Below are 12,530 nucleotides of genomic sequence, written 5' to 3' on the forward strand. Positions count from 1 at the left end.
ATACTATATAGGCATAAAAAATTCTTATAATCTTAATTATTTACTTAAAATATGCCATGTCTTAAGATTGAGAAGAATTGCCACGATAATATTTGAGTTAAAGGTTTACCGTGCATGGTTAATTACTCCAGGGGAGGGTTGTATCATAGCTTAAGATTTAGAAGCTATAAAGGAATTTCATATAATTGCAATTATAATTGGTGACTGCCATGCAATCACCAAAATTACTGATATTCATTCAGATACAAAGTTTTTATGGTTATTTTTCTAAGAAACATGATCCCATAGATATTTTATTTCATTTCAAATTCTACACTTGTTTGGTTTTTCGGGTTGGTAATCAATTTGTGGTTTTTTCCAACCACTACGTACAAGCAGTTAAAGACAATAAATCATCCAATTTGGTGAGCCACTTTTCTCCAAATTTTGAACATAATCTCGCATTGAGGTCATCAACCTACACTTGATTTCTTCCCCCTAAATATGAAACGGGGTCGTTGACCAATTATTACGTCTTTGGCTTAAGTTGGTTTTCAACACGTGAACGGCCAACCCTTTCTCAACTGGTAAAAATTATAATTATTAAAGCCCTGAAATTAAGGTGATGAGAAAGTCTTTCCTTTTCTGACTTTCTTTTTTGTTCATTCATTTACCATTTCGTTTCGTACAAGACTCTCTCTCTCTCTCTCTCTCTCTCTCTCAATTCCATTATTATATAAACAAATGAAAAATTCGGTGATTTACCACTTCAACAAAATGTCCACAATTTTGAGTTTGAAATAGTAAACCTACCACCCTCCATTTTTTTTTAATCATTTATTTAATTAATCATATGAATTAAAAATCCAATATTTGTGTTAATAAAGCGTTTGATTGTAGTTAGTGGGATATGAACTTAATCCAATTAGAAGGGTCTTATGAGTGGTTGAATATAAAAGAGCCCGGGAAGGAAAAAATTGGAGACAACCGACTAACAACTATCTTTGAAGCTTTCAGCCACCAAACGCCAAAAAGCACACGACAAATCCAAAGCCATAGACATGGACAACTTCCATTCATTCGATGTCAACAAAAACAATACAGAAGCTTCCAACAGATTCAGTTTCAATAATCCCATCTCTTCAAATCCACCAAAAGCTTCATGGCTGTGATGATTCAGCAGCCATGGCGGCTGCTGCTTCTCAATCTCAACTTGTTCTTTGTTTTTTGCTTTTACGGTATTTTTGTCCTTCCTTCCTGTCATGGCCAAAATATTGAAACTTTCTATCCATTTCCAGCTCTAGCTCCAGCTCCAGCTCCAGCTCCAACACCACAGATTGCTCCAATCTCTCCTTCATTGCCCCCGCCAACACAAGCAAAACCGCAGCCACAGCCAGTGCTGCCAGCTGTGCCACAAAAGTCTTCAACCAATAAGAGTTCGATTGCAAAGGCAGTGGGCGCAACTGCAGCTTGCACTCTGGTGGTTTCTGGGTTGGTTTTCTTTTTAGTCCAACGGTTCGTGGTTGCAAAGCGGAGAAGAAAGATTAATGGTGGTGGCAGTGGTACTAGTAGCACAGGCTCCCAAGGAGGCCGGCCTCAGCCTCCTGTGGTGGATCGCAATGAGTTTGCAAGATATGATGGAAATTTTAAGGGGTTCATTGTTGATGAGAATGGCCTGGATGTGCTTTACTGGAGAAAGCTTGAAGAGAGAAACTCAAAGAAGAGTTTCAATAAGGAGGTTTTGCGCAATCCCAAGAATGGAGAAGAAATTAATGGTGATGATGATGATGATGATGATGATGAAGGTATTAGAAGGAGAAAGCATGAGCCTATACAAGAAGTTCCTCTGCTCAGAGGAAAGTCTTCATCATCCCACATCAATGATGTATCAGAAGTAAGTGATCCGAATCAAATTAGATCAATGGCTCTCAAGGCTGTTGAGAAATCAGAGCCAGAAGTTGAGCTAACTATTCGATCATCAAGTCCTCCGCCTCCCCCTTCTCCACCACCAACACCGCCGCCGCCACCTCTGCTGCCTCCTTTGCCAATTTCAAATAAGAAAAGCCCCGCGGCACCTCCACCTCCTCCACCACCATCAACAATTGCAGCTAAGAATAGTTCTGCACCGCCGCCGCCTCCACCACCAAAGCCTAAAGCACGTAGTTTGAACGCCTTGTCAAAACCGTCTACGGGGCCAAAAGGGATGGAGGGTGATAGTAAACCAGCAGAGTCTTCATCAGGAGCAGGAAATGGTCAGGTAAAACTGAAGCCACTGCATTGGGACAAAGTGAATACTAATAATACTCAGCATTCCATGGTCTGGGACAAGATTGATGGTTCATTTAGGTAATGATAAAAGTTTAATTTTACCAAGATTTATATGCAACAGTTACCCCAATTGTATTTGGTTTTTATTATTCTGAAACTAACAATCTTGCTATTTCCAGATTTGATGGTGACCTTATGGAAGCTCTTTTTGGATATGTTGCCACCAACCGGTTATCCCCCCAGAGAGACAGCAACCAAGTGAACCCAAGAGGCACCAACGTTGGTCCATCACCACAGATCTGTATCCTAGATGCCAGGAAGTCCCAGAACATTGCAATTGTTATAAAGTCATTGACCATTTCTCGCAAGGAAATCCTTGATGTGCTCATGGAGGGTAGAGGTCTAAATGCAGAGACTCTTGAAAAGCTTGCTAGAATTGCCCCAACTGAAGAAGAACAATCGCAAATCCTTGAGTACAATGGAGATCCCACAAGGCTTGCCGATGCCGAATGCTTCCTTTACCACATTCTGAAAGCTGTCCCAAACGCTTTTACTCGACTTAATGCCATGCTCTTCAGATACAACTATGACTTGGAGATTCTAAACCTCAAGGAGTCTTTACAAACACTTGAACTAGGATGCAAGGAACTTCGAACGAGAGGACTGTTTATGAAACTGCTAGAGGCAATTCTCAAGGCTGGAAATCGCATGAATGCAGGAACTTCAAGAGGAAATGCACAAGCTTTCAACCTCAGTTCTCTTCGAAAGCTATCCGATGTTAGGAGCAGTGATGGGAAAACTACTCTTCTTCATTTTGTTGTGGAAGAAGTAATTCGGTCTGAGGGGAAACGGTGTGTTATCAACACAAATCATAGCTTGAGTCGGAGCAGCAGCCAGAGCCATAACAGAAACTTGAGTTCTGAGAATCTAAAACCAAAAGAGGACAGAGAGAAAGAGTATATGATGTTAGGATTGCCTATGGTTGGAGGCATCAGTGCTGAGTTCTCTAATGTGAAGAAGGCAGCTGCTATAGATTATGACAGCTTTGCAGGGACATGCTCAGCTCTCACAACCCGTGTGGCAGAAATTAGAGAACTTGTAATCCAATGTGAGAACAATGGTGGTGGAAGATTTGTAAGAGAAATGAAGGCTTTTCTTGAAGCAGCCGAAGAAGAGCTAACGGTGGTGAGAGAACAGCAGAAAAGTGTGATGGAGTTGGTAAAGAAAACAACAGAATATTATCAAGCAGGGGTTTCTAAGGATAAAGGGGCACACTCATTTCAACTATTTGTCATAGTTAAAGATTTTCTAGGCATGGTGGATCAAGCATGTGTTGAAATTTCTCGAAATATACAGAAGAGGAAGACGGTGACAACAAGTTTAGGAACATCATCAGCAAACTCACCACCAAGGAACCCCGTAAGGTTCCCAATCTTACCTAAAAATTTCATGTCAGGAAATTCTAGGAGCACTAACAGTGACTCAGATAATGATTTCTGAATTGGATTTTAAAATGTATATAGATTTCAAAAGGCACAATTACAATCAGTACATAGCTGAGTGATTTTTTACAAACTTTCAGTCAATAGCTCGTAGTGTTGGTCTTCTTCTGTCTTTCCCAGTAATGCCTACATGCGTTTGATCCACAAATATTTATTCTTTCAATTATTCTTTGGTCTGAGATTATGTTGTAATCATATAGTGTCCAGATTTCTGCAACCAACTATAAGATCTCCATGTAATTTTAATATTTCCCACAGTTACATCCTTTCATAGGCAATAAGTACAATGATGTGTACATAACATATTCTAATTCTGATAACTATTTGGGATAAGTAGAGTAAGGAGACTAATTTGGCAACGAATGGCAGCAAAGGTAGGTCTTGTCTAGCCATCGAGATATACAGTTTTTCACTCATCATGATCATTTTGTCATCAGCTCAGCAATAATATTTAAGCATGCACCCTTGATGAGAACCAATTCCTTACACATATTTTCTCTTGTCTAGCCTGTGAAGATGTGTTTCACTGTAGATGATGTGTGACGTTTCAGCCTGGCAGATCCGGTCACCGATGGGTTTCATTCTTGGAACTTTCCTACATATACCATAATCACAGTTCACATTAATTATGGAAAGAAAAAAAACCTCAAAACGAATTAATCATACAAATAGCTCCAGAAATGCAGTGAAGTAACTCATTATACAGATTGAAATGCTTGTGTTAAGGCATGCATACATCTTTCCTTCTTGCACACGTGCATTTAATGTGTTAAACTTATTATATTCTTGCATATGCATAACAACCTTTAGTTTTTATACTTGTTCTGAAGAGCTCAACAAATGGGAGGCTTTAGACTATAATGCAAAGTAAGCCCCTAAACCTGGCTTAAGTTAGACACGAAAGCTCATTTGTGACACGAGGAACTTCGCGAAAGAATGATAGATCTACTCAAAATATACAAAATGGAACAATTGATCTTATGCCATAAGATAAAACCACAATACGCTATACCTTTTCTGAAGTACTTTTTGACATTTTTTGTCCGCGGTAAGAGCCTGGCGTGGGAGTAGTCTTAAAATTAAGACTATGTCTCAGCTTGTTTATCTCTGCTTCGTTTTGACCCTGTGTCGAGCATACAGTTCTTAGAAATAACATTTTCAACTTTTGTAGTACTTATGATATAATTCTATTTCTGATGAGTTATATAGCAACAGTCATAAGCTAATATGCTCCTTAAAAGAATAGTTATTTGTAAGATATACCTTTGACTTTGGTTGGAAGTGCAATCTCTCTGCCTCTTTGGGATTGGATTTTGCCTCCTTTCTTTTATCTGTTCTATCATCATTTCTCAAACCAAAAGATGATGGAGCAGCCTTAGGTGTTCCTTTTCCTAGAGACCTATGACGGAAAAATTTAATGCAAATAAAGTAATTCAGACACCAAATAAAGTTTAAATCCACAATGTGAAATAAGATAGCATATAACATGCAATGAGTGATATTATGCAAGTATCAGATGCACAGAGGATGTATATTACAAATACATCTGTTGGCAGTCAAATGTGAGTTTAAGACATTACCCTCCATTCTCTTTTGGCAGGAGCACTGAAGTGGAAACCCTTGATTCTTTCCCCTTTGTAGAGAGCTGCTTGATAATGAAATTTCCACAATAAAACTTGGATGTTAGACACGCTAATGCAAAACTTATATATAAAATAAAAAGAAAAACACTAAGGTAGCTGGTCATTTCTTCAAACAATAAAACGTACTTAAATGACAAACCTGCGTTGGTGTTGAAGATTTCTCTTCACTGGAGGATTTCGGTTGGTTGTAATTGTTTTGAAATGTCTTAAATGCTCGTCTGACAATGTCCTTATCTCCCATATTCTCCATAATGAAAGATTTTCTGGCGGTTGTCGGTGAAGCTGAATCAGACTTTGCGGGATCCAAACTAGGTGACATGTGCAAAGACTTGGGAGGAACTTTCTTGGTGTCCTCAATGGAAGGATTTTTGCTCCTAGGTAAAGATGAAGTGTTGCCCTTTTTTACTGAGGATCGTGGTGCAGGTGTTGCAATAGAAGTTGATATAGACTTTGACGCTCTGGGGGTGGAAGTAGATATAGGCTTTGACACTCTAGGAGTGGAAGTTGATATAGGCTTTGACACTCTAGGGGTGGAAGTTGATATAGGCTTTGACACTCTAGGGGTGGATTTCTGTGGTGTTTTAGTTATTTGTGGAATTGGTTTCTTCTTAACATTTGCCACATTTCTCTCCTTGCTCACTCCAGTAGTAACCTATAAAACAGAAAAATGCAAAAGATATAAGACATCAGACTTCAACCAAACAAGTTTTGAGATTATGAGATATAGAACACGGTATCTGCAGATAAGTTTTCCTAAATAGATTAAAGAAATAATTACTTCACCTTCTGAGATCCCTTCTGAAGATGCAATCTTGGTTTTTCCTCTTTAACTTCTGGAGCCTTTTCCATTTGATTGTCCAAACTCTTTGGAATTTCCTGTATCCCTTGAGACACAGCAGGGACATTCTCTGCTTCTTTCTCCAAAACAAGTTCCTCCGGATTGTTCAAGTTGGGACTAGCCGTAACACTATCAGTTTCTTCTTTCTCTCCCTCTGTCAATGAGCTTTGACATTCTATGGTGATAACATCATCCTCCTTGAGATCATCCACATGAGTACTAAATGTATCATTGTCAAAATTGGTTTCTTGATAATTTGCTTGGGCAGTACTTTGACTGTTAGTTAAATCAATTTCAAAATGTGTCCCGCAATCGATCTGATCTCCACCCTTCTGATCATCTGACCTAAAGGGATCATCTTGCATTTGCTTCTCTTGCTCCAGAAGCTCCTCAGCTTTCCTAGCAGCTATCTTCTTGTAATGGGCTTCAAAATAGGCCCTTTTCTGAGCCACTGAACCAGGCGTAGCACACTTCTCAACTTCTTCCAAGTACTTGTTTGGTGAGAATGTCGACCACTTCTCCCAAGACAGTGAATCATTCTCAAACCTACCGAACGAAACCGACACTTCCAGAGCAGGATTTGAAGAATTTGAAGCAGCTGCCTCTCCCACCTGTTTTATTCAACAGAAAAAACCAAAAATCCAAAAGCATATTCTGAAGCAAGAACAGAGACAACAAACTAGCAAATCTAGCAATCATATATTTTGAATCAATCAGCAACCCACAAAACATAAGGCTCAAAAGACAATAATTGCAAACAAATTATACAGATGGGTCGCTTTTTTTTTTTTCAAATCTAGGGACAAAAAAGTGTACCTCATCAGCATCATTTGCGAAATCTACTATTGATTCACCCATTAGCTCTGCAAGGAAGGGGTTCAAATGTTGAGCTACCAGAGAGCTACACAGCAGGACACAAATTGTGAACAGCACGGGGCTTTGACTAGCATGGGGGCATATCACCAATCTATTGGATCACGCAAGAAAAATATACCGAGAGTAAGAAAAACCAGAATGGGGACAAAAAGAAAAGGTCTTTAAAATTGCAAGAAGAAAAGAATTTTATAAATAAAAACAAAAACAAAAACAAAAACAAAAAAACATGTCCATGTGTTCTCCTCTGCTCCTTTTCTAGAGTAGCATTATCACTTCACCTTTTTCACTGTTTCTAGCACTTCTGGGAACTCCTACAATGATAAAGCCAATCAATCATCAAAACAAGACAATTGTATGGGAGAAAATTAAAAAAGAAAGCTAAAAGCCAAAAGCTGGAGACGACCCACAATATGTTTCCAAAAAAGATTTGGCTTTTACTAGCACCATTCTGGGATGAAAAGGTTAAACAATTAAGGACTTTCTCTTTCTCAGTCTCAAGTACATGCTGAATTGATGACCGGAAATTTGGAAATTTGGAAATCAAAAACACACAGCACATGATGTCAAAATGGAAGTATAATTAATAGGTAAAGAGAGATTAGTTGGGTTATTATGAGGGTTCAACAACAAATTAGAGTGGCCATATTGAATAAACAAAGATTAAGACTGTCAATCTTAACAAACTTATAATATTTTTTGGTGGGAAAAAAGTACTAATAATGATACCTGTGGAAATTTCTCCAGTCAGGGCTTCAGAGAGACGTCAAGAAGTTGAAGACAGTGATCAGATCAGGCATGAAAATATGGTAGATGGGCCACTTTAGAGTGCACTACAGTAAACAAAGACATGATAGTGAAAGTTACATGTGACAGGTTCCCAAGCCTCTAATCTAAGATCTAAAATTAATAATTATCTTAGCTACTTGGGCTGCATGTGGTCCCTCCCCCCCCATTCAATTTTCAATTGGTTGAACCAAACTAGGCACAAAACAAGAGTAAAACGACGTCGTTTGAGGAGACAACTGGTGAACATATGGGCCCAAGGGGCCAAGCCCAATGAACCTACCGATGGCAAAAATCACAACAATCTGCATCATTGAGCCTTTCTGGGCTTTATCTCTCCTTTAACTTGCCTTGTATTTTCCTCCTCTATTGCCCTCTAAGCTACTCAATCATCTTTCCCCAATTAACCACTAATTTTGCTAAGCATCATTGTCCCACATTTTCTCTATATATATTGCTCCAAACTTTGCTTACTGGAAACCACACAACCAAAATGAGAATCAATTCTTCCTTTGTCCAATTATTTGTCACCCTAGCTCTTCTATTGGGCCAGGCCAAACCCGACCCGGATCCGCTTCAGGATTACTGCGTAGCAGACACAAAAATTCCTCAGTCATTCTACCTCAATGGTGCACCCTGCATTAATCCAAAGCTAGCAGCCTCATCCCATTTCACCACATCTGTCCTATCCAAGCCAGGCAACCCAAAAGCTAACCCTTTCGGGTTCAACGCCACCCTGACGAACACGCTTAACCTACCCGGGGTCAACACATTGGGCCTCACCATGGCCCGGGTTGACATAGCGGCCAATGGGATTGTGCCTCCACATTTGCACCCAAGGGCCTCAGAAGTCGCAATCTGCCTCAAAGGGCTCCTTCTTGTGGGCTTTGTGGACACCTCCAACCGTGTGTTTACCCAGCAACTGAAGCCTGGTGAGTCATTTGTGTTCCCAAAGGCCCTCGTTCATTTTCTGTACAACTACGACTCCGCCAACCCAGCAGTGGCCTTGGCTGGGTTCAGTAGCCAGAACCCTGGTGTAGAGATTGTTTCACTTGCCACCTTCACTTCAAAGCCTTCAATCCCAGTTGAGATATTGAAGAAAGCTTTTCAAGTTAGTGACCTGGACGTTGCCAGGATGCGAAAGAACCTGGGAGGTTGATTTTTTATTTTTTATTTATTTTAAAACAAGCACAAATATTTATTTGTTTATTATACATGTTGCTTTTGCATATATGGCTGCGAGGAAAGTGGAAAGTTTAGCTTAGGTTCTCACATAAGTACACATGCCAACGGTCACATATATTACTATATAATATATTGTAATTGTTTAATATATATAATTGATGGAAAATATGAAGCATGTGTATAAATGGAAAGAATAAGGTGATTGGATCCCAGCTCATTTACTCAGCTCAGTCTCAGTGCAAGTTGCAATTGTAGTGAAAAAAACAATTGGTTTTATTGTGCACCTCTTCGCTGTCACGAAAACAAGAAAGGGCTTCTTTTCTATGTTTGGTACCCATCATCACAAAGCAACCAAATTTTTGTCAGCACTTGGCAGTCAGTCACTTGCAAAATTAACTTGGGTAAAAAGAAACTTTCTGGTAATAACTTGATTCTTAGCAGTTAAAAGGTCAATCTTTATGAACCAAGTTTGATTGTTTATTCTTATTTAAATAAATTATAGTCTAAATTACAAAATGAGGGATTTCTCGCACGTTACTAGTGTGTAAATCAATGTCGTTTTTCACTTACCTAGACTTCGTTGACAAAACCCTAAACCTTGAACAAAGTTTGATTTTGTTAAGCTAAAAGAGTTGGATGGAAAAAGTCCAATTTGAAGAATAGAAGCTTCAACTAACGATGTTCTTAGGAAATTTAGGGAATTTGGCAGTAGCGTATTGGCGTCTCTCGCTCGGCATCATGACATGAATACGTGGTACACAAATTTGCAAAAGCCTCCCAAACCACCCATTTTAATATCCTTTTGTTGACGCACATCTTCCACCAGAAACCGAATGAGCTTGCAACAAGAGTTTAAAAGCTCCTCCTCCTCTCCAACTCCTAGCCACCCAATTAATTAAAAGTAAATTTAGTAAAATTATGAGTTATATAAAAATTGGAATTATAATTAGGTTGAAAATAACAAAGAGTTTTGTGTTGTGTCAGGCTGTGAGTTTGTGACGCTCCCAAGAAAGGTCCGTGAACCCATTCGCAGTTCACATTTTTACCATCTTCTTCATTGTCATTCATTTTCTTGGGGTCACTTTCAAATTTGCAATAATGGCAATAATGGCGAGTCAGTGGAAGGGAAGAGCATACACCAAAAACACAGCCTGTAAATAATTAAGATGAACAAAAATAAAAGAATGGAACTTGAAATGAAAGAAGCAAGAACAGTGTATGATATTCTCTTCCCTCTTGAGACCCAGATTACATACAAAGAAATCATTCAAGCGCCCAAATGGTCCCAAGAATTGGAACCTCCAAAATAGGAATTGAATTGAATCTGTCTCATATATGTAAAGCACCAAGAAAATTCAGAAACAAGAACCCCCAGTGAAGAAGAAGAAGACACATGAATTTTCTCCAACAATTTCACCTAAAATTCAACCAATCTGTACATGGCCCTATGGCTATCAAAAGAATAGAATCTCTGAACAATGTATGAAAGAATCATAACCCCGCCTCATGACAAATAGCTGGAAAACCCAATCAATGTAGAAGCAGAAATCGACGGTAAAGCTTGGAACTTTGCTGCGTTGTGATGACGGAGCGGCTTGTAAAGATCGTAAGGCTCCCAAAGATGGTCAAGCGGACAAGGGTTCTTGGACTCAAGCCTAACCCAAGGCTTGCCTTTGCCACTCCAATGTAGCAAACTCACTGGACCAGGGTGAAGAGACCTGCAGCTCCCTCTGACATTGTCGCCACCAAGCCCGTGCTGGTTCCACCTGTGGTCTATGGCCTCCACGTTCCCGGCAAATACCAGCAAAAATGGTGGCAAAGAACCCAAATCGTAAATCCTTCTCTTTCTCTGCAACTCCATCCAGTTCTCAATCCTCTTTCTATAATTTCCCTGTCTCCACCTCACCAAGTCCATCACCATCACCCCAGTGTTGAAGTAGCAGGGCTTTCTTGAGGAAAAGACCCGGGAAAGAACCGGGTCGGACCAGAACCCGTCGGTGAAATACTTAGTGAAGTTGGCGTGGCAGTACTCCGGGGCTCCGATAACCCGCAACCCGGAGAGCGAAATGTTCCAGAGCTTGTGAATGTCGTCGACCACCAGCACATCCGAGTCCAAGTAAATGACCCGGTCCACGCACCGCCCCAGAATATCGCCCAGGTAATTTCTGGCGTAGTTGAGCGGGTTCTCGAGCGCCTGCCGAATCGAAGACGAGATGAGATTAATGACGGTGTCTTCCCGGAAGATGTAGACCTTGAAATTGAGGGAGGGGAAGGTGGATCGGACGAGTTGGGTCAGGACCCGTGGACTCGCCGGGTCGAACTCGGCGGCGATGAAATGGAAGAAGACGTTCTCGGGGCAAGAAGCGTGCTTGAGAACCGAGTGTACGGCAGCTACGGAGCCTCTGAGATACTCGGAGTCGAGAGTCATGGCGATGTGGACCAGGGACGGGTCGCAGGATGACACCATTTCCTTGTTCATCGAAACGGCGCAGTCTGCTCCGTTACGGTAATCCGGCGCCTCGGAGAATCTCGCCCAGGCGGCGGAGGCGAGTTCGAAGGCATCTCCGCCGTCGATCGCCCTGGTCGGGAAGGAGCGAATCCCGATGCAGAACGGAGGGAAGAGGAGGGAGATACTGAGGACGAACAAAACGGCGGCGTATAGCCGGAATGGGAGCATTGCTCGCCGCTTTGGGAGGAGAAATGGGATTTGTTTGTTGTGTTATTCTTCTTCTTCTTCTTGTTTTTTTTTTTTTTTTTTTTTTTTTTTTTGGGGGGGGAAAATGAATGTTGTAACAGCAATGGTGGGGTGGGTGGGTGTGCGTGTGTGTCTGGGTGTGGAGATAGTTATTATAGAGAGAGAGGAAAGAGACGGTTGTGGAGATTTGCCATTTGGATAATAACTAATTAAGCAAAGAAAATAATTAATAGGCAAGGTCAAATGCAATCAAATCATAATGCGAAAATAAGGAAAAAAAACAAACAAAAAAGGAAACAAAAAAGCCAGACACGCTTGTTGTTGCAAAAATGCGTTTCAAAAGAAAAAAACGAAACTCGGAAATAGAGACAGAAGAACGGGTTCGAGAAGGAGGAAGCATCTCCTCCTCTCTCTGTTTTTCTCTCTGTTTTTTTTTTTTTGTTCCATGATTTGACTCTCAAACCGCTGCTATATAGTATAGATTTCTGCTTTTAAAAATACGACGTCGAAACTCTGTAGTAATGATGCTAAAGATTATCCATCATTTAAAAAATTCATAATTACAATTTTATAATTATTTTATTTTTCAATTTTTATACAATTCAAAAATCAAAAAATAATTTTTAAAAATGGTTATTAGATCAAAGCTATCCACTAAATTAAAGGTATTCTGGGAATATTTGTAACTGGGTTAAATTAGGTAACAATTGTAAGAACCCAGAACAAAATATCCAAAAAGGAAGAAAATATCTAAAAAGTAA

At 40.0% G+C, this 12,530-nt stretch overlaps 4 protein-coding genes across 7 annotated transcripts; 2 read left to right on the forward strand and 2 right to left on the reverse strand.

Moving 5' to 3' along the window:
• The first annotated feature begins 936 nt into the window (after positions 1-936).
• LOC117628489 (formin-like protein 4) lies at positions 937-4,082 on the forward strand. The gene is made up of 2 exons (XM_034360964.1): positions 937-2,325; positions 2,427-4,082. The coding sequence occupies exons 1-2, from the start codon at positions 1,142-1,144 to the stop codon at positions 3,745-3,747; spliced, it is 2,505 nt and encodes an 834-aa protein (XP_034216855.1). The 5' UTR covers positions 937-1,141; the 3' UTR covers positions 3,748-4,082.
• Positions 3,958-7,944, reverse strand: LOC117628498 (protein WVD2-like 7). 4 transcript variants are annotated; one of them, XM_034360976.1, is made up of 9 exons: positions 7,833-7,944; positions 7,385-7,417; positions 7,047-7,197; positions 6,176-6,841; positions 5,532-6,044; positions 5,330-5,397; positions 5,013-5,148; positions 4,762-4,872; positions 3,958-4,344 (listed from the first exon to the last, which is right to left on the reverse strand). In XM_034360976.1, the coding sequence occupies exons 3-9, from the start codon at positions 7,086-7,088 to the stop codon at positions 4,315-4,317; spliced, it is 1,566 nt and encodes a 521-aa protein (XP_034216867.1). In that variant the 5' UTR covers positions 7,089-7,197; positions 7,385-7,417; positions 7,833-7,944; the 3' UTR covers positions 3,958-4,314. The 4 variants fall into 4 exon arrangements, with proteins under 4 accessions (XP_034216867.1, XP_034216874.1, XP_034216882.1 ...); XM_034360983.1 differs by lacking the exon at positions 7,833-7,944 and adding an exon at positions 7,514-7,774; XM_034360991.1 differs by having other exon boundaries at positions 3,987-4,344; positions 5,330-5,394; positions 7,833-7,942.
• A 438-nt stretch (positions 7,945-8,382) lies between these two features.
• On the forward strand, positions 8,383-9,286 carry LOC117615169 (germin-like protein subfamily 1 member 1). Its single transcript, XM_034344196.1, has one exon. The coding sequence runs from the start codon at positions 8,383-8,385 to the stop codon at positions 9,046-9,048; it is 666 nt and encodes a 221-aa protein (XP_034200087.1). The 3' UTR covers positions 9,049-9,286.
• Positions 9,287-10,271: 985 nt separating this feature from the next.
• On the reverse strand, positions 10,272-11,978 carry LOC117614407 (probable galacturonosyltransferase-like 9). The gene has a single exon (XM_034343207.1). It carries the CDS (start codon positions 11,749-11,751, stop codon positions 10,579-10,581), a length of 1,173 nt encoding a protein of 390 aa, XP_034199098.1. The 5' UTR covers positions 11,752-11,978; the 3' UTR covers positions 10,272-10,578.
• Positions 11,979-12,530: the final 552 nt, after the last annotated feature.

The sequence above is a fragment of the Prunus dulcis genome, chromosome 1, assembly GCF_902201215.1.
Source record: "Prunus dulcis chromosome 1, ALMONDv2, whole genome shotgun sequence".
NCBI classification, from domain to species: domain Eukaryota; kingdom Viridiplantae; phylum Streptophyta; class Magnoliopsida; order Rosales; family Rosaceae; genus Prunus; species Prunus dulcis.

Bases quoted from the DNA above. Each gene is read 5' to 3' on its own strand.
- LOC117628489 (XM_034360964.1), top strand. From the start codon at position 1,142: ATGGCTGTGATGATTCAGCAGCCATGGCGGCTGCTGCTTCTCAATCTC. The intron at 2,326-2,426 runs GTAATGATAAAA...TGCTATTTCCAG, and splicing joins AAGATTGATGGTTCATTTAG to ATTTGATGGTGACCTTATGG.
- LOC117628498 (XM_034360976.1), bottom strand. From the start codon at position 7,088: ATGGGTGAATCAATAGTAGATTTCGCAAATGATGCTGATGAG. The intron at 5,149-5,329 runs GTAATGTCTTAA...TTTCCGTCATAG, and splicing joins CTGCCAAAAGAGAATGGAGG to GTCTCTAGGAAAAGGAACAC. The intron at 4,345-4,761 runs GTATAGCGTATT...TGGTATATGTAG, and splicing joins CAAAAAGTACTTCAGAAAAG to GAAAGTTCCAAGAATGAAAC.
- LOC117615169 (XM_034344196.1), top strand. From the start codon at position 8,383: ATGAGAATCAATTCTTCCTTTGTCCAATTATTTGTCACCCTAGCTCTT.
- LOC117614407 (XM_034343207.1), bottom strand. From the start codon at position 11,751: ATGCTCCCATTCCGGCTATACGCCGCCGTTTTGTTCGTCCTCAGTATC.